At 51.5% G+C, this 18,024-nt stretch overlaps 8 protein-coding genes across 8 annotated transcripts; 3 read left to right on the top strand and 5 right to left on the bottom strand.

The window, feature by feature from the left end:
• Positions 1-981: 981 nt before the first annotated feature.
• Positions 982-2,151, bottom strand: V8C40DRAFT_252834 (uncharacterized protein). The gene has a single exon (XM_083217472.1). The coding sequence runs from the start codon at positions 1,663-1,665 to the stop codon at positions 1,189-1,191; it is 477 nt and encodes a 158-aa protein (XP_083070298.1). The 5' UTR covers positions 1,666-2,151; the 3' UTR covers positions 982-1,188.
• Positions 2,152-2,412: 261 nt separating this feature from the next.
• V8C40DRAFT_72134 (WSC domain-containing protein) lies at positions 2,413-3,907 on the top strand. Its single transcript, XM_083223356.1, has one exon. The coding sequence runs from the start codon at positions 2,766-2,768 to the stop codon at positions 3,615-3,617; it is 852 nt and encodes a 283-aa protein (XP_083070297.1). The 5' UTR covers positions 2,413-2,765; the 3' UTR covers positions 3,618-3,907.
• Positions 3,862-5,685, bottom strand: V8C40DRAFT_252831 (mitochondrial 37S ribosomal protein mS35). Its single transcript, XM_083217471.1, has 2 exons — positions 4,831-5,685; positions 3,862-4,766 (listed from the first exon to the last, which is right to left on the bottom strand). The coding sequence occupies exons 1-2, from the start codon at positions 5,402-5,404 to the stop codon at positions 4,165-4,167; spliced, it is 1,176 nt and encodes a 391-aa protein (XP_083070296.1). The 5' UTR covers positions 5,405-5,685; the 3' UTR covers positions 3,862-4,164.
• Positions 5,652-6,767, top strand: V8C40DRAFT_252829 (N-acetylglucosaminyldiphosphodolichol N-acetylglucosaminyltransferase catalytic subunit ALG13). The gene is made up of 3 exons (XM_083217470.1): positions 5,652-6,051; positions 6,134-6,272; positions 6,351-6,767. Exons 1-3 carry the CDS (start codon positions 5,742-5,744, stop codon positions 6,523-6,525), a joined length of 624 nt encoding a protein of 207 aa, XP_083070295.1. The 5' UTR covers positions 5,652-5,741; the 3' UTR covers positions 6,526-6,767.
• On the bottom strand, positions 6,755-8,662 carry V8C40DRAFT_276760 (WD40-repeat-containing domain protein; the record flags this gene model as incomplete). Its single annotated transcript, XM_083220886.1, has 2 exons — positions 6,755-8,467; positions 8,555-8,662. The coding sequence occupies 2 exons, from the start codon at positions 8,660-8,662 to the stop codon at positions 6,755-6,757; spliced, it is 1,821 nt and encodes a 606-aa protein (XP_083070294.1).
• A 2,600-nt stretch (positions 8,663-11,262) lies between these two features.
• Positions 11,263-12,120, top strand: V8C40DRAFT_72122 (uncharacterized protein). Its single transcript, XM_083223355.1, has 3 exons — positions 11,263-11,576; positions 11,648-11,709; positions 11,762-12,120. The coding sequence occupies exons 1-3, from the start codon at positions 11,442-11,444 to the stop codon at positions 12,105-12,107; spliced, it is 543 nt and encodes a 180-aa protein (XP_083070293.1). The 5' UTR covers positions 11,263-11,441; the 3' UTR covers positions 12,108-12,120.
• Positions 12,121-12,452: 332 nt separating this feature from the next.
• V8C40DRAFT_72113 (ADA HAT complex component 1) lies at positions 12,453-15,311 on the bottom strand. The gene has a single exon (XM_083223354.1). It carries the CDS (start codon positions 15,064-15,066, stop codon positions 13,150-13,152), a length of 1,917 nt encoding a protein of 638 aa, XP_083070292.1. The 5' UTR covers positions 15,067-15,311; the 3' UTR covers positions 12,453-13,149.
• A 1,033-nt stretch (positions 15,312-16,344) lies between these two features.
• V8C40DRAFT_252822 (uncharacterized protein) lies at positions 16,345-17,085 on the bottom strand. Its single transcript, XM_083217469.1, has one exon. It carries the CDS (start codon positions 16,862-16,864, stop codon positions 16,424-16,426), a length of 441 nt encoding a protein of 146 aa, XP_083070291.1. The 5' UTR covers positions 16,865-17,085; the 3' UTR covers positions 16,345-16,423.
• Positions 17,086-18,024: the final 939 nt, after the last annotated feature.

The following is an 18,024-nucleotide window of genomic DNA, read 5'->3' as shown; positions in this document are numbered from 1 at the left end:
CGCACGCCATTCAGCAAGGCTCGTATCTCTGTCAGCATTTGATCTGGGACGTTGGAGGTAGGGCCAAAGTCATTTTGTGCAATAACATTACCCTAGATCAAGAGAGTATGTGCAAGCAAGCAGCGCAAAGACAACATCATTGTCGTGTTGAAAGCTAGGCAAATGCCTAGTAAGAGAGTTGATAATCTTCACTAAGAGTTTTTTATTTTATTTTATTTTTATTTTGTAAAAAAAGTAAAAAACTTGTAGATAACACTTTTAAAGAAAGGAAACAAAGAAAAGAATTGTTGGCTCGTCTCGGCTGCTGCGGATTCACACAGGCTGGAAACATGGAATTGATGTTCCCTCCATCTAACGGACATAATGCCGATGGCTTAGACCAAAACATACCGGCCCATCCATTGCATTGACAACCCCAGACCAGGGATATTTCTCACCATGGATCCATGTATGTATGCCGGATCATCGGTGTTTAGCAGATTCGCTCAAGAGGCTGTAATCCTTGTCCAGTTGTGCTCCGTCGAGGCAAGCATCAGCTGCATGCGCGAAGTAACGGCACCTATTGGCCCCATGTTGAACCGTAACCGGCGTCTTGGATTGCACCGATGCAGGCATCGCTGAAGAATCCACTTGTACCTTGACATATGTATTTACCCTCCATTTGACCCTTGTGCCTGATCCATATCTTGGCATTCTCTAGTGGCCGAAGGAGTCCATCCCCGTTTCAATCTTACCAACAACAAGTGTGGGACAAAGCTCGTATCATCTTCATCTCGGCGTATTCCCCGGTATACAAGAGACGGCAATTAATGTGTACAAGAAGTTTATCGCAAGCAATCAGAAAAGGGAATTCGACCCTCTTGCATATAAGTTGTTGAATTCAACGACTTTATCGGCCGCGTCTCAGACGTAATGTCAAAGGACGCAAAAGACGAATTCAACGACTTTATCAGCCGCGTCTCAGACGTGGTGTCAAAGCAGCACCGACCAAGAAAAAAGACGCCACCAAAAAACTATTTGATGGCTTCAAGGCTTCATTCGATCAGGTCATAGACACTGGAGCGGGCGATCACGGCCCCCATCTCGTTGAAGCTGTAAAAAAAAAAGCATCACAATTGAGAAAATCACAGTTAGTACGAGCAAAAATCCTGCGACGGGCGAAACATTGGCCACTGGCCCAGTGACTCATTATCCTACACTCCTGACGAATGATAGACTCAGATGAGTATCGTCAGTTGCAAGCTCAATTTCTTCCTTGAGATTGTTTACATCTTTTATTTTTCCTTCACCGTCCCACGAATGATATGTGCCCCAATCAGACACCGCCCACAGTTGATAGCCATTCAAGATTAGTCCGCTAGTGTTGTCGATGAATTTGATGTTTTCTCTAGGGCATTCTCCCCAGTAGCGCTCTTCAAATGTGTACGCCCACACCAGGACTGAATCGTCTATTGCAACATGAATTTCTTGAAGGGCAGGAAAGTCTCTGAGGTCCTTAATGTTCCAATTGCCGAATGCCTCGTATGACGACCAGCCGTGCTTAGCAGTAATCTTGAGCCGCTGTATGTCCAGCTTATGCGATTCAAGATCCTTTAGATAAAAATCTTGCAGACAGATCATGTCTATCTCAAAGTTGACCCAGACATAACGTGACTCAGAACCCATTGCGAATGCCCGGCGATACAGCGCATGTTGTCAAGACTCACGGCAGACTTGCATCACCGGCGGGGATGGTGTTGGTGTGACTACGTGCACAGTTTCCACATCCTCCGAGTAGTTGGTCTTCCAGCGCACATGAACGAGCCGAGGATGAGCTGCTAGGCTCCAGATGTGAGCACGAAGCTCTTGTGGAAGGCGCGAGAATGGATGAAAAGTGGACATTGTTGTGATGAGATTCTCTCGCTTTGGCTCGGCTTCACATGGTTTGCTTCAAGCTTAGGCAGGTCCCATAAAACGGAGCTGAATGAAGTGCCGAACTTGCGACGGAACGGGAAGAACGGTGAAGCAGGAAAAATTTTCGAAAAGAGAGAGAAAGAGAAAAGACAAGACCAAAGAACAGCTCGTCATGAGTCAAGAATTATATCGTCAAATGCATGTTGGTTGCAAGCGTTGTCGAAGGATGGATCTTGATCCCTGACTCCAGCCGTCACTTGCCCATGTCGACATCGGAACTATTGTAGCTAGCTCCAGGACTTTAAATACAACCTTACAACCTAACCTAACTTGAAGGTTACCCAATTGCCATCTAGGATAAAAAAGGCAAGTTGTTTTATTGGTTTAGACAGCCCATCCGAAACTCGTCGACCAACAGTATTTGCCCCCCCTGGGAAGCTGAGGCGCCACCTACCAGTACAACAGCCAACATCCGACTCACCCCGGGTTTAAAGAAAATCCTTTCGAACTCATGCACACGAATCATCGTAGCTTTGCAAGTTTCGGAAATTGCCCTCTTGATACGGTATAGTTAATTTTGCGCTCACTCGGAACAAATACTTCCAAGTACCTCCCAGAATCCATGCATCTCTTAGAACACATACTGCTACGTAATGTTTATGCGAGTTGGCGAGGTAAAAAGATTCACAAAATATCACTAACGGACTCGCTCCCTCTTTAATTCTTTTTCATGACTGTACAACGCCTCTCAGAGAGGCATTCGCCCAAAGTCATCATTTCATCTCGAGTATTTCAACACACTCTGCTCTCCTCATCCACCTGCCCGGCTCCATCATATAACGGCTTTGCCAGACTCATAGATTCCATTCACCATGCTGGTTTCGTCATCTCAGGTCGTCCTGGCTTTAGCCTTCGTTGTTCGCCTCTGCGAAGCCGGTCCAAGGCCTCAGCTGCAATGGGATCCAGATACAATCTCCAGCTGTATGGAATGGATCGACAATGTCGGCGACGAGACTTGTGAATACGTGAGGGATATGTTCAAAATCAGCCCAGAGGACTTCCACACATGGAATCCATCTGTTGGCTTAGACTGCAAGCCTTGGAATATCCAGTCATATTGTATCCTGACCAAGGAGAGATGGGCCTCTTTTACAAGCACCAGAAGTGTTTCAATGTCAAAAACCACCTCCCACCCCACCTCTACGAGTGTGTCTACTCACGTGCCTTCTCCTACGGCTTGGGAGGCTCTGGGCTGCTACACTGATGATGTCCCGGATTTGCCAGTCCTAGAGTATAAATACTCCAAAGATGGTGGCGATGCGGCTCTCAAAATCTCAAGCTGCCAGTCGACATGCTGGGCTGCCTCTCGCAAACGCGACGTCCTCTATGCTGGTGTCAAGGAGGGCAACCAATGCTGGTGCGGCAGCTTCGTCGGAGGAGAGACGTCTCGAAATCAGACTGATTGCAACATTCCATGCAGCGGTGACAAGACGCAGATCTGTGGCGGCAAGGGATACATCAATGTCTTCGCTCCTGTAACCACTAGCCAGCCCAGCTTTCCTACCATGCCGAGTCCCAGTACCACAGCTACAACTGCGAAGAGTTCTTCTGCTTCTACGGATACAAAAGCAACTGCTACAAGCACTCTAGGGACCGTTGTCAGCTCAGCCACTCCTGATTCTGGGGCTATAAGATTTCGTCCGATGTTTCAAGTATTTAATTAGAGATGGGATGCATAACATTCTATAGATAATGGAGCAATGTTATATTCTTTGGAGATAGAGCAAAGCTTTATTCCACGGTGAGCCTCTGACCCGACCCTATCAATCTAATTTAGCAAAGCGCTTGCTTCTCATTTTCCCCTCTCCTTTCTATACAGGGTTCTAGCGATCGCGGTGATGGAATTGCCTGCTTCAGACTCACAGCCTTCGATCTTTCATATAGGTGATGGAGGTAGAGTCCAAAACCATAATGCCGAAATTGATACCAATGCACTGGCTCTTCACATACGCAAATCAAAATTCAAGAACAGTAGCCGCCCTCTCATGCAAATCATAAGATATCTTCGACGTCAGGTTTCATATTGTACATCCAACCGCCTCCCAACCAAAGCGGTGCCCACGTCCTCTATTATACATTTCATCTCTTTTTGCATCCTTTCAAAACAGCGCCCTTGTCCCACCATCAAACACCCAAACGTATGTAGACATGGACGACATATACATCACCCCCCGTTCTATGCTTGTTTTTCTCTCAACGTTTTCCTCTTTTTCACCTCCTCAACCTAGCTGCTCCTCCAGATGCCTTTCCCATCCTTGGTACAGCCGCCGCCAGCTCCGCAACCCTCTCCTTCTCTTGCTCCTCTGCCAACTTCTGTATCAAGAAGTTGTCAATCAGCTTCTGTCCCTCCACCAACAGTCCCTCCTCGGCCTTCTTGGCGTCGGCAATCGCCGCCTTCTGGCGGTACTCAGCCAGCTCCTTCTTCCTCTCCTCTGTAAGCCGCCACTCCTTGGGGAACCGGGGCTTTGGCTCGATCTTGTGATGCCGCAGGTCGAGGGGTATGTCCGCAAAAGTATCCTTGGAGTCCTTGGCCGCCGTAATCAGGTCGTTGACCAGGTTGACCAGGTACTGCTTGTTCTGCGCCTGGTGTTCAAAGCTCTCGCAGCTCATCTTGACGAGTTCCGTCTCTGGGTTGTATCGTGGGCCAGCAAGCTTCTTCAGCTTCTCGGTCTGGACGGGCGTGAGTTTCAGGTCGTCGGGCGCAAATTGCACCACCACCTTCTTCTCGGCGGGGTGAGATTCTCCCATGTATGTCGTGTACCTCCATCTCAGCACCTGCTTCTCTGTAGGGGGAACGAATGGCTTGGCGAATTCTTCAATGTCAAGTGTCAGCTAAGATATAAAGCGCTCGCAAATTAGGGACAAGGAGCCACCTACTGGCAAGAAGAGGCATCTCCCAGATTGCCAATCGAGCATAGTGTCTCATATCTCGTATCTCATCAAGCTTGCCGTGTGCCATGGACGTAATATCATCCTCGTCAAACTCATCGTGCTCCTCCGTGTTGGTCTCAGGATCCTCTTCGTCAAACCAGAAAGATGACTTGTTCGGCTTCTCGCCAGCATCATCTCTGAAAAGATCCTCTTCCAGCGCTCTGTCCTCTGAAGCCCAACCCGGAGTCTCCCTCAGTGTTGCCTCAAGGTACTCGTCCACGCTCGTGTAGCCATTGTTCTTGGCAAGCTCGTCCAACTGCCTCAAGCTCTCAGGGGTGACGCTGTCCAGGAAAGCCTTGTTCATCAACTTCAGATCCAGCGTCTTGTACGCATCGCCGTCGCCATCCTCTCCCTCCTGACCGGCCTTTTCGTCTTTCAACCGTCGTGGAGTTGTCGCAAATGCTCGGCTTAATGTCGGAGCGTGCCAGGCAATTGGTTGTGTTCGAGGCATCCGAGGCACTCGAAGAGCCTGCCGGCAGGCCAAGATGCATAGCCTTCCGGCACTCGATGCTGAAGCCATGCCGAATGGAATCGAATTCGCAATGCCCGCCCCAGGGTATCGTTTCGTTGCGCGGAATGCGGGACTACAACATATGGATCTCAAATTTTTGGTGGGATGACAATCGCGGCCGAGATTCTCCCGGGCCACGCCTCATTGGCAGCTCACCAAGGCAAATACTCGGCTAATCAGCATTCACCGCAGCTCTTTTTGAGGAAGCGCAGCATGGTACATATCGCATGTACCTTTTGGTACACCTTGGTGAACTGTTGGACTGAACTTATAAGAGCTCTGGTGATCCAAATCAAACTCAATTCCATGCATCCCCATTCATGGCCATTATCGCCTCAGTTCCAAAATGGCAACTCTTCAACGAAATTGCTTAGTAACAGTAGGCGCCACCGTCGGCTTCAAACAGCTGACGGAACAAGTCCTCCAGCCTGCATTTTGGCAGTTCCTCAGCTCAGAGGGCTTCACCTCACTTCGCATCCAATGCGGGCCAGACATTAGCTGGGCAAGCACCCAACTAAGTTCTCTTCAGGATGATATACCACAAGGATTGACAGTCGACGTATTTGAATCTACAAAGAATCTCATGAAGGATGAGATGCTGCTGTGCAAGGCTTCCAGCGGATCACGCCAAACTGGCTTGGTTATTTCCCATGCAGGCAAGTTCAGGTCACTTCTCACGGGATGAGAGAAAATTACCAGAATCGATGGAACAAGGATGAGGCTAACGCAGTTGATTAGGGACTGGAACAATCCTTGATGCATGGAAAGTTGGCCTTCCGGTAATCGTCGTGCCAAACGAGAAGCTACTAGACAACCACCAAGCAGAAATGGCCAAGCACCTCGCAAAAGAAGGCTACGCCATCACCAGCACACCAAGGTAAGAATCTTCATCTCCATACAAAACATCCATGTTGTCAAAAACAAATTCATAGTCTAACCCCATATCCAACCCTAGTTATACGGACCTTCAAGGAGCAATTCATAAGGTCAATCTGCTCTGGGAGGAAAACAAGTCTCGCTGGCCCCCCCACGAAGTCAAGCAACAAAAGACTCCCGGCGCCCTTCGCCTCTGGGACATGCACCCTCAAGAGGTGGAGAAGGAAGAGGACGCTCAGATGACCAACGACTAGGCGTTTGGCCTCTGCGGTCGTTTGTCCCTATGGACTGGCTAAGAGGAGGGTTTGGAGCAGAGCAGCACATCATGTCATTTTGCACTTTTAGGCAACGGAGTTTGGGAAGAACTAGTCGGATGTAAGCATGCCTATCTATTTTAAGACTAGATATAATGACTTGGGAATCATGGTGAAATTCGGGCAAACAAGATGAAAGAGGCTATTTTTTTTCCATTTACAATTCTGATCAAGGAAGGTTGTTGACTTCCCAGACCTTGACGGTCGCATCCTTTCCAGAACTTGCCAACCGTCCGCCTCTAACCCAAGTAATACCCGTCACGCCGTCAAGATGGGCATTGGGTGCCTTGATACGCTGGCCTTGGAGCTTCTTCTCCAGGCACCAGACAAAGATGTTGGAATCCAAGCTTCCACTAGCGGCGTATGCGCCCGTGTCTTCCCAGGAGATGCAGGTAACTCGCGCGGTGTGTGCCGACCAGCGGTCCGTCACGAGCTCCCAAGATCCAACCTTGAAGACGAGAATCTTTCCGACGCTTGTTCCCGTAGCCAAGTGACTGCCGTCCTTGGAGAAGGCCAGAGCAGTGATTGTGCCCAGGGGGACGGACACGGACTCCTTGTACTCCAAGTTGCCGCTAGCGTCGCCAGTGTAGATTCTCGCAGTGTTCTGCTGTCCTCCGATAGCGACGTATGATCCATGAGCTGCGATGGCATCTGGCGTAAAGTCGAGAGGCGTCTCCTTGAGCAGCTTGCCGTTGGAGTAAGCTGCAACACCGTTAACGCCAATCACGTAGACAACATCGCCAACCGAAGCTGCGCCCTTGGGCTGACCAGGCAGCTTTGATGACTCGCCAAGGAAGGTCTTGGCAGACTCATCAATCGTCTTGATAGTGTCATCCCATCCTACACTATACACCTTGCCGGAGCTGGCGGCAAACTGGGCAATCTGGTTCGTGTGAGAGGTGCCGTCCAGGACAATTGCGTCACCGGTCTCGAGGTCCCAGGAGCAGACACGGCCATCGAAGCTGCCAGTCAAAACTCCATTGCCATCCGAGGTACCAATCAGGGCAGTGATTCCTTTATCGTGGCCCTGAATGACTCTGACGGGCTCATTCTTGCCCTCGTGCAGATAAGTCAGCTCACCAGCCAAGTTGATGCTGATGATGAGACCATCTGTTCGACCGTGCGGAATAACAACGCCAACCTGGTGGTCGCGCACACTGACTCCATCGCCAAACTTCCAGCTCTGGATGACACTACCTGACTCAGCATCCCATAGCTTGACTGTCTGATCGGCGCTGGCTGTTGCAAACTTCTTTCCGTCTTGGGACCATGAAACACCAAAGATGCTACCAGTGTGTTCTCCCTCGCCAATCTGCTTAAGAGGCTCGCCCGTTACGCCATCGTACAACTGTATCCGTCTATCCTGACCAACAGTCACAAAGGTTGATCCATCGGGCGAGTAGACAGCACTCAAGACGAAGCCAGTGTGCAGGTTCGTGACGCTCTTGAACTCGAACGGGACACCGTGGTAGAAGTTGACGTTGCTGTCGTCGCCGACAGTGACAGCACGCAGAGGACGCTTTGGTGTAATGCTAACAGCATTGATAGACTTTGTGTGCCCAATGATTTCCCCCACTGAGTTGCCACTATCGGCCATGATGGCCTTTCCAAACTTCTGTCGGCCATTGCCCACGGCAATGATGCGCTGGGAGTCGCCGTCCCAGGCAATATCCAGCAAAGGGCCGGAGATGATATTGTACTCGCCCCGAGTGGTTTCGACGGACTCGGGCTCCCATATTCTCAGGACACCAGCCGAGTCACCACTGGCAATCTTGAAGCCGCTGGGCGCAAACCGGGCAATGGTCGTGGGGCGGGTGTGGCCGGTGTATTCTTTGGAGTCTGAGGGATCGTCGATGGACCGAACGAAGATGGATTTGCCGGACTGCACATCACATCAAATCAAGTCAGCGCCTCGCTTCTCTCTTAAGTATCCAACCCGCGAAGATACGGTCAGTGTTGGGCAACTCACTGCGTACGCGATCCTCTTTCCCTTGGAGTCTGCGGACAGCACGGTTCCCTGTCCTCGGGCTGTGACAGGAGCAGCTGCCAAGATGCGTTCAATGTTGATGGAAGCCATGATTGTGGCTGGCTAGACTTTTGGGAAGCTTTGGGAAGATGGAGAATGGCTTCGTTTGCCGATTGAACTGGTCGCGAGGCAGGCAAGCTTCGGGATTCAGGAGGGGTTGAAACGACAAGTGTAAGTCGATGGTGGGGCAATGGGGAGAAGGTCCGCGCAAGCTAAATCGCGAGCTACTCACTCTGATGCACCGCCTCCTAGTTCCTTAGTAGTACCTGGGCTATATATGGCTGAGGGGCACAGATGACGTCTTCCGGAATAGCTGTTGATGATGCTGTATCTGCCTGAAGACTCTTGAAGACGACTTGAAGATAGCTTTATAACATGGCAAGGCGGTACCTAGATATGGAGGTACAACAAAGGTTGCATTGGATGTAGAGGTCGATTACCCATAGCAGAAGTACCTGCGCATTGTGATTTTATTCATCTGCCTACGAGTTGCGTCGTCATTGTCAGCAAAAAGCGTCTCTTCTTTTCTTCGATATTCGTCTACCTAGTGATGGATGCATCAGGCATCAAGAATATTGGGTTATGGCATTGAGCAGTTTTTGACGAGGTAGAGTAGTAGTAGATGAGGCTGGCCAATGGTTTTAGAGCATCAAAAGTAGACTACCAGGTAGCATTATTGGATGCTCCTCAGCGCTTGAGGCAGCAGATTTATCGTTTGTATGTTACCGAGAAGCATCCCAAGCAGTGTGCTGCCTGTGATAGTACATGACGACGATATACAGTTTTCCGTATTGTTATAACAATTGATGTCTTTGATGAAGCCAATGCTTGTAGGTGCTAAGTATGACCGCGGCGAAACATCCTACCCGAGAGACCTCGACACCTCTACCCTGGCACAATGTTACCATGGCGACTCTCGGCTTCTATGCCAGATTCTCCAGCTAAGACACGGGCCACGGAATATTTCCAGCCTGGCCAACGGCGTGTAGCTGCAGCTGCCCCCAAAAGGCAAGTACTTACAGAATACCTGTCGCAGCCAGGTCCATGTACGATATTACCAGCTCCATATGAAGTGCAACCTCTGAGGCCGTTGCACAAGTCCCATACAGTCATCAGGTGGGACCCTTGGCAGAAACGTCGACTTACTCTCATTTCCCAGAGAAGCCCTTTACCTCTCAGCCGCACCTTGAATAACATGGTCAAACTGCTGTGGCGTTGCGCCTCCCGCCAGGGGTAGAAGCCTCACAGGCACAAAGTCCAGAGTCATCACCACCTTACAGCTCCGGTATACGAAGTACGATTGTCTTCAGCCCAAGACCTCTCCGTACAACCACAACCCTTGTCCAGCAACAAGAGGAGAAGCTCCATGAGAAATCATCACAAACGACAAGACGAACAACCCCAATAAAGCTCGGACCGCCTGGCGGAATTTCCACACCGATTCTTACTTGGACCCCCCATGGGCTCAGGGTCGAAGCGAAGCTCAAGCTCGGCTACTCTCTACCAGGTACTCCGTATTTGCTGGCCAAGCCCCCCCATCCATCTGGAGAAGAAGCTTTTTCCCTTCCCGGGGGATCGCCAAAACGAAAAAAAAAGAGGGACAGCAAGGAAAACAAAGGCGATTCAAAGGGAAATGAAGTTTTACTTTGCGCCGTCACAGGGGCATGTCGCAGCTATTGAACTCTATCCCTTGCTCGACCGGCCAATCCGAGCGTTGCATCAGTGCCCATGGCCCGGGAGACCTACCGACCGGATTAGCCCCTACCAGCCGCTACTCCAGGCACTAAACAGCGCTGGTGGCCTCGTTTCTTTTCCTTCCAGCAGCCATCTCAGTTGAGGTCCCCACAAACAGCCGCTTGCTCGCTGTTCTAGACCGGCCGTTGCGATTGGCCCGTTTGGGGGGCGATTGGATTGCAAGCTCCCTGACCTCGCATCCCTTTTTGTGATGCATCCATATTTTGCACGACAACAAAAACATGACATGGCATGGAGTCTATGATAAGCAATTGAAAGGGCATGCCGTCTTTCTGGAGTTCACCTGCATGACGCCCGTCAATACGAGATTTCTTCAGTCAATGGAGCCTATAACAAACGGTATATCAACGGTGGTGGTTCCGGTTCCATCTGGGTATCACCGCCAGTCGAGTCGCACAAGAGGCGACCATGATATCTCCTAGTCTTAAGCTCCTCCCTGTGCAAACTCTATTAATCACACACCATGGATACACTTGTACAGAGCACAAATGCTTTTCAATTCTCCGTAGCAGCATCAATTTCTTTCTAGGACGCGCCCTGGGTCGATCATCAAGAGCATCTCTCTCACTCATCTCCCGAACAGCATCAAATTAGGTACCTGTATGTCTTATATGTAGAGCAAACGCACCAAGCAAGCACAAAACGGTATCAAACGATTCCTCCCTTTCCCTCTCCCTCTCTCCACCGTAAGTACAGTACAAAGTATATCTGCCGACCGCGAATAATTCGGCCGTCGCCCCATGCAACCTCGACAATGGATGGAAATCCGGGGCCTTGAGAAACCCCAACATGCCACTTACCACGCCCCCCCCGGCTCGTCGCTTCCGAATAAGACTTCACCTTGCTCCCCAGGGGACCTTCTTATTTATTTTTCTCCCTTCCTCCCTCTTCTCTCTCCATCCCCTTCTTCTTCTTCTTCTCTCTTCTCTTCTTTTCTAATTTTCCCCCATAACTCATAATAATAATCATCCACGCATCAGCATTAGAGAGGCTATTTGACTTTTTGGGAGTCTTCTTCTTATTACTTCAGCCGTCATCTCATATATACCAAAATCATCCACTATTACCAGACAAGATGAAGTTCTTCGCGACTCTCCTCTTCGCTGCTGTTGGCGTGTCTGCCGCCAGTACGACTTCGCCAGATACCCCCGGCTCCAGCTGTCTCGCCGACTACATCCTCGAGGACTGCCTCGGCTCAACCACCAAAACTGTACGTGATAACCCAGTATTCCTTTCATTTCATTGTTGAGGAGCATTCAGACTGACCTATTATCCCCTTAGGCCAACGCTTGCAAGCCCACCGACTACGACTGCCTCTGCGCCGCGTACCAGGCCGTCTTGACGTGAGTCTCTATTTACTCCCTTTCACGAGCTTCACATGCTAATCATCACCAGGTGCTACAACAACTGCCCCAACGATATCCGTGCTCCCTCAGTCCAGCAACAAGTCGACTCCTACTGCCGCACCGCCTCCCTCCTGTCTCCCAAGACCACAGCATCTACCCCCAAGACCAAGACACAGGGCTCTTCAAACTCCGAGGAGACTTCTGGCTCTGCTGCCCCCAGCAATGACGATGCTTCCACCACCGACTCCGGTCCCTCTCAGACCGCTGGCTCCCAGTCAAGCGCCACCACCGGCGGCGCTCGTAGCTCAAGCACCAACGCCGCTGCCGCTCCCACCATGGGAAGTGTTGCCGGCCTTGTCATGGCTGTTGCCGGTGCTGCTGTCGCCATGATCTAATGAGATGAGAATGGAGAGGATGATGTTAAGTGTTTTGCATGCGAAAAGATTGAATGAATTGGATCGTTGGGCTCGGAGCACAACAAGCAGGCGTATAATAATAATAGTCGGGAACTGGTTCGGCGCGCGTATGCCCTTGTAATTCTAGTTTACCTTTTAATATGACGGTGGGATTCCGCGTCAAACTATCGTGCCTAAAGCCAGTGATTCTCAATGTTGTAGAATGATGATATCTTAGATTTGATACTATTATCATGTGTGACCGATGGCTAAGGTATTTGCAATATGCATTTGCACAGCTTGCCGATTAACCACACCCTCACAAGGCAAAGATACTTGTATAAGTTGAGCAACTTGTAGTTCCAATTTGTATATAAGCAAGAATACCTGACTATTGAGAAAATCGACATATCTAAACAACCATCGGACGACACATGAACATCTGCCAGCTAACTGATGCAAATAGTAGTGGGGGTCATTGGACCCCCCATCATTCTTATTTCCATAATCGCAAAAATCCTCGCGGGCATTAACTGTATCATACAAAAAAAAAAACAGAAAAGAACACACCCTAGGCCGCGCTTTATGCTTCGACACCCATCGGCCGAGCAGTCCTCAAGCAGGCTCCCTTTAACCCTTTGCGCCGGCAACCCTTCTGAACAAAAAAAGCCAAAGTCTCTAATACAAAAAAATAGCAACAGTTCCGAATACCCTCAATGACCCAAGAGCGCCAAAGAAAAAAACGTGATAAAATAAAAGAGTCCACACATCGTAAGCAAGCCAAACCGAACCACCAACTATTGAGATAGTTCAAACTGAGAGAAAATAAAAAAAAAAAGCCATCACGAGAAAATAAGAAAAAGTCGTTAACCACCAAAAATAGAGTTATAGTTCTTTAATGATAAAAGGCGTCGCAGAAAATGAAATGAGAATCCAAAACGGTACTCTATGGGTTGCCACATAATTCGGGGTGGTGGGTCGAGAAATAGTTCATGTCCAGTGGCAAAGATCAAGGTGGTCCTGATTGAAAAAGGGGTGAGCTTTAGGCCTTTCGTTGCCTTCGCTCCTTGGCACTGCTTCTGACAGGACCGATAAATGTAACCTGCTTGGGATCTTCTTTGCGAAGCCGCACAGGTCCTGCCATGCCCGTCGATTCCCGGCGAAGAGCTCGAGGATCGGACTCGAAATCCAGTGAGATTTCGGCAACATCTGAGACGGATTCCGCCTCCAGCTGGTCACTTGCTCCAGAAACAGAGGAGCCTTCATCAGAGTCGTCATACTCTCCGTCGTCACTAACCAGAGAAGGCGCGTTGTTGCTAACAAGTGTGTTGGGGCTCATGTCGGCGTCCTCCATGTCCACGTCCTCGTCGGACAGAACTGCGTCCGATCGGTGCTTGTTGGCCGTCATGGCCATGTCAGAATCCGAGGGCGAGGCCAGTGCCATATGCGCAGCGCGGCCTTTGCTGCTTGTCGGCCGTGCTGAGTTGCCTCCGGAAACAGGGGTTTTTGCAGTCCTGGCGGGCATGCGCATAACAACCGAGGCTCGGCCTGGCAGTGAGTCCTGCATGGGGGAGACAGAGCCATCGGCTTCCGACTCTTCCCCAGCAAGATCCTCCAGTGACATCTTGTACTTTGCATCGGCAACAACATCGTGGAGATTGCCTTGGAAGTTGCGAGCCTTCAAGAGACGAGACAGGTGAGGTGCGTCAGAAGATGGGCCAAAGGCTGATGACGAGGGCGATGGCGATGGCGACGCCTTGCCGGGATAAGCAACAGCATTGATGTTGCGAGGAAACTTGACAACCGACAGCTTGCCCTGGTTGTAAAGCTTTAACGAGTCGGAAATTCTCATCCGAAGCGACTTGAAGACGTCTTGCTCTACCACGTCCGGACGCGCAAAGGTATGCACGAAAGAAGACGTGGCTGTGGTGGTGGCAGAGGACGATGCAGGAGCTGATACCTTGTTGTCCTTGGGGATGTTACCCCCCTCGGAAGCTTCATATGGCTGGCCGCAATGAACGGCGGCCTCCTCATGGCTCTTGAAATCACGCTTGTGTGCAATGCGGCAGTGGTTGATGAAGCCTTGGGTACTTGAGAAGTTGTCCCTGTGGCAGTCCAAGCACACAAGCTTGACTGTCTGGCCATCTGCCCGAGTCAGGACGCAAGGGCCTACCTTGTCTTTGGGTAGGGGGTAGCCGCTTGACAGAGACTCAAACTTATGGCTACCGTTGCCACGGCGCCCCTTGACGATTCCGAATCCAAGTTCACCATTACTGTTGCGGGTTGTTCTTCCTTCCAGGACTGGACCCCGGGCAGGGAGATGCGATGAGACTGGCTGTATGCCATCAAAGGCTGGATCGGGAATGAGCCACTTGGCATAGTGCCGAGAGTAAGGACCATCGACAACACCAAAGGGAGGCGCCCAGCGTGGGATAGCGTCGCCGGCTTTGGCCACTACTGCAGGACCCTTTCCGTCGCTGACGTCTAACATTTGTTGCGGGGTGGGACAATTCACAGGATACGGGATGAGATGGCATCGGCGCAGCTGCTCAAGCGCAATCTGACACTTGGCGAGCTCTTGGTTGATCAATCTTAGCTCCTTGTGCTTGAGTAGAATTTCCTGGCAAAATTCAGCTTGGATCAGGTCTCTGGCGCTGTCGACGGCGCAGGACTCGGCAGCCATCGAGGAGGTTGGCCCTCGAGGCCTTGGGAAAGACGATTCCTCAGCCAGCGCCTGGGAGCCGGCCCTGAGGCGTTTAGCCGGTACAACAGAACCCATGGCGTCGTCGTCTTCGTCGTCGTTGTCGACGTCACGATGCGATCGCTTGCGCGGCGACAAGTCCAGATCGCATGCGACTGACGAGGTTCGGGTTGACGGGCTGAAGGCGATGGATGGCGACCCATTGACGGTCTTGTCGCTTCCCCTCGGATCGCTACTCCAGAACCGAAACATGGACATGCCCGCGACTGCTGCGGTGCGACTGCGCCAAAGACAGCAATGCGACGCGACAGATGCGACGCGAGGCAAAAGATGCGCTGTGAAGCGAAAGGCTGAAGTTGGTGATGAGGTAATGCGCTTTTGCAGCGACGGCACAGAAACAATCAAGGCACTTGGACTGGAGCGAGGGATGCGTCAAAGTGGGGCGCTGGAATGCGCGTGCTGAGGTAATCTGCCTAGGCAGTGGCGCTGGGCAAAGGGGGGGCTTGTGAATGCGGCTGGTAGGCTGGCCTGGCGGAGAGGTCGGGAGACGCTGAACCTGAACCTGACCTGCAGTGAAGGCAGCGCGCAAGAGGAGGAGGGAGACAAGGGCTGGGGTGAATGAGAGCCGCGCGCTGTAAATGGGGGGGAGATGGGAGTGTCGAGTGCTAGCAAAAGCCTCGAACAAAGCCTCTGGCGAGAGAGCGACAGAGGAAGAAAAGAAAAAAAATTAAGGATAGGGAGAGTTTGTGTTATGAGATGAAAGGGGGAGAATTAGAAGGCGGCTTGGGCAAAGGAACAGAAGGTGACAAGTGAAAAAGCAAAGGGGGGGGAGGCGACTCACGGCGTGAAAGAGGCGGTTTGTTTTGCACGAGTCTGGCCTGGTTCTGGCTGACACCTGGACAACTGGAGAGGCAGGGGCACAGGCGGAGGCGAGTGCCCAAGGCGAAGGCCTGTGACTCGTCGTGGCGGATGGGCGATTTGTTGCTTTGGGGGGGTGGGCCGTGCTGGCGCTGGACTTGGAGCCAAGCTAGGGCTGGCTGGGCCTCTGAATTGCGAGTACGACGGCGCTGGCAGGCAGTTGAGCCGCTTGGCTGTCTCAATGGCTTCCAAGTTCCGGGCCAGGGGTGGGAGTGTGAGGTGTTGGGCGGTGGGCCGGCGGGTGGAGGAGCTATGGCCGCCTGCTTGTGCGAGCAAGTTACCTGCTGGACTGTGCTTGTCTGGAGGGAGAATGGAGTACCGGTACTCGCTACGGTACGGGCACGTAGACTTGCGGGTACCAGTACACTCTTGCTCCCTTCTGCGCCGTCTCCGGGGGACGCCGTGGGTGGCGCAAAGTACCTCTGCAGATGCGGCTAGGTACTTGCGACAGCTGGCTACCGCATCTTGGGTCCGCAGAGGTACTTACAGCCCGTCCTTTGTTGCTGAGCCGAAGGGCCTGGACGGGGCATCCGTGTTAGCGCCGTCTCTTCCCAGTACAGTTACAGTTCTTATCGCCTCACTTCCAAGTTTGTTCCACGGGACGGTCTATCGACTGATCTGATGGATGCTTCTCCTCGCTGATAAGACGGACGGACAGCCATTCCAAGTACATGGTACGAGTATTATCGTATATACTTCATGTCGGCAATGATACTGATACTGATACTGATGCACACACTTGATCCAATGGATCTTTGCTAGATTGCCTATTGCTGCCTTCTGCCTGCGTCAACCTCCCTCTTCTTCCCCTTCGTATCTGCCTGCTGCAACTCGTCGTCACGCTAGCAGAAACAATGGCGAGCAGTGCCGCTTGCAAGCCCGCAGCGTATCCTGTATCATGCTCGCCGCCTGCAGCCACCCCAAGACCCGTCCAGTGGGCGCAACTTGGAGTGTGCAAGTTACGGTACGAGTAGGTACGAGTACAAGTGCAAGTTACAGTCGACTGACCAGGATGAGCTTTCGACCAAAGCCTTCGGGGAGTGTGCCGGAGGAGGGGACCGTAAGCCACGCTACCAGAAAAGCACCAACCAGCTCTTGTTTGCCCGTGGGACAAGGGCCGGGCACGGGCGATTGTCATCGAAGGCTCTTTGCTTCCATCGCTTTGTTTTTTTGCAGCCAGCCGCCTGTTTTTTCTTTGTTGCAGGAGATACCTAGGATACAGGCAGTAGTTTTGTTTAGTTCAGTTTATGCCGCCACTTTTGCTTTGGTGCAGTTTGTTGCAATGCTTCTTTATCTGCCGCTTTCCGGCACCCAAGTCTGGCACCGAGGATACCGGAAGAGAGCGTCCGTTATGTCTGGTATCTTGTATCGAGTATATAAAGAGACGTAGCAGTACCCACGTCCCTGTGTCGAGGAGATGTGATCAGTCTCAAGTGTACCAGATTCATATGCCTGGCGCCCTTCGTACTCGATGCGAGCGAGTCCTGCACCGCTGCCTATCCCTCTGCGGCCCGTAGCCCAACGCCATGGCTTGCTTTCCCACAGTGTAAGTATCCATATCAACGAGTATACCTACTCGTACATGCACGAGAGTAGGAGTACGGCACGGTAACGGTTGAGGGGACCTTTGGTGGTGTCTATTGAGGGTCGAGCTAATGTCGTTGGTGCATGGCTCCAATGCAGCCCAATCCACGGACCAATCGCCGGCGTAGAATCCTCGATTTTCGGAATTCGAGATCGATGCTCAATATCTACCAAGATCCCCTGCCAAACCTGCTGTGTTGCTCTTCAGATACTATGCTGAGTTGATATTGAACGCTGAACGAGGCCCAAAACGGGGTAATTCTGCCAAAGTAACTGCTGTAACCACTTGGTGCAGACACATGGTCGTTTCGCCATGTTCCAACTATTACACGCAATACGACATCTGCCCAGCTCTTGACGGGCTGGTGGGCCGATCACGCTGGTAGTGCGGACAAGAAACAAGTAGAGTAGCGCCTCTGCCCCGTACGAGTACATGCCCACTTTTGCAGTGTTACGGGGCACAGAGACTCATCGTCAGTCGTACCTGTACCTGTCCTGGCCATCTCCACCCAAGCGCTGGCAGAACTCGTCATCCATTTGTCTCATCGGCGCCTGTTTGTACTTGTACTAGGTGACGATTGGACTGCTTCCCCCAAACGAGCGCAGAGCAAGCAAGACAATGCATTGCATCTGTTTTTTCCAGGGTCCATGTGCGCCCGTCCACTGAAAATAGCGTCGAGTGCCGCCAGAGACGCCAGAATGCATGCACACTCC

Source organism: Trichoderma camerunense (assembly GCF_050948025.1).
Source record: "Trichoderma camerunense strain CBS 138272 chromosome Unknown V8C40scaffold_16, whole genome shotgun sequence".
NCBI lineage: Eukaryota > Fungi > Ascomycota > Sordariomycetes > Hypocreales > Hypocreaceae > Trichoderma > Trichoderma camerunense.
Note: the sequence above shows the minus strand (reverse complement) of the source record. Positions and strands in the feature narration are given on the sequence as shown.

What these genes read in the sequence shown, in the direction of transcription:
- V8C40DRAFT_252834 (XM_083217472.1), bottom strand. Translation starts at nt 1,665, where the DNA reads ATGGGTTCTGAGTCACGTTATGTCTGGGTCAACTTTGAGATAGACATG.
- V8C40DRAFT_72134 (XM_083223356.1), top strand. Translation starts at nt 2,766, where the DNA reads ATGCTGGTTTCGTCATCTCAGGTCGTCCTGGCTTTAGCCTTCGTTGTT.
- V8C40DRAFT_252831 (XM_083217471.1), bottom strand. Translation starts at nt 5,404, where the DNA reads ATGGCTTCAGCATCGAGTGCCGGAAGGCTATGCATCTTGGCCTGCCGG. An exon ending in GGAGATGCCTCTTCTTGCCA is followed by an intron (nt 4,767 to 4,830) that starts GTAGGTGGCTCC and finishes TTGACATTGAAG; the next exon opens with AATTCGCCAAGCCATTCGTT.
- V8C40DRAFT_252829 (XM_083217470.1), top strand. Translation starts at nt 5,742, where the DNA reads ATGGCAACTCTTCAACGAAATTGCTTAGTAACAGTAGGCGCCACCGTC. An exon ending in CTTGGTTATTTCCCATGCAG is followed by an intron (nt 6,052 to 6,133) that starts GCAAGTTCAGGT and finishes GCAGTTGATTAG; the next exon opens with GGACTGGAACAATCCTTGAT. An exon ending in GCCATCACCAGCACACCAAG is followed by an intron (nt 6,273 to 6,350) that starts GTAAGAATCTTC and finishes ATCCAACCCTAG; the next exon opens with TTATACGGACCTTCAAGGAG.
- V8C40DRAFT_72122 (XM_083223355.1), top strand. Translation starts at nt 11,442, where the DNA reads ATGAAGTTCTTCGCGACTCTCCTCTTCGCTGCTGTTGGCGTGTCTGCC. An exon ending in TCGGCTCAACCACCAAAACT is followed by an intron (nt 11,577 to 11,647) that starts GTACGTGATAAC and finishes TTATCCCCTTAG; the next exon opens with GCCAACGCTTGCAAGCCCAC. An exon ending in GCGTACCAGGCCGTCTTGAC is followed by an intron (nt 11,710 to 11,761) that starts GTGAGTCTCTAT and finishes AATCATCACCAG; the next exon opens with GTGCTACAACAACTGCCCCA.
- V8C40DRAFT_72113 (XM_083223354.1), bottom strand. Translation starts at nt 15,066, where the DNA reads ATGTCCATGTTTCGGTTCTGGAGTAGCGATCCGAGGGGAAGCGACAAG.
- V8C40DRAFT_252822 (XM_083217469.1), bottom strand. Translation starts at nt 16,864, where the DNA reads ATGACAATCGCCCGTGCCCGGCCCTTGTCCCACGGGCAAACAAGAGCT.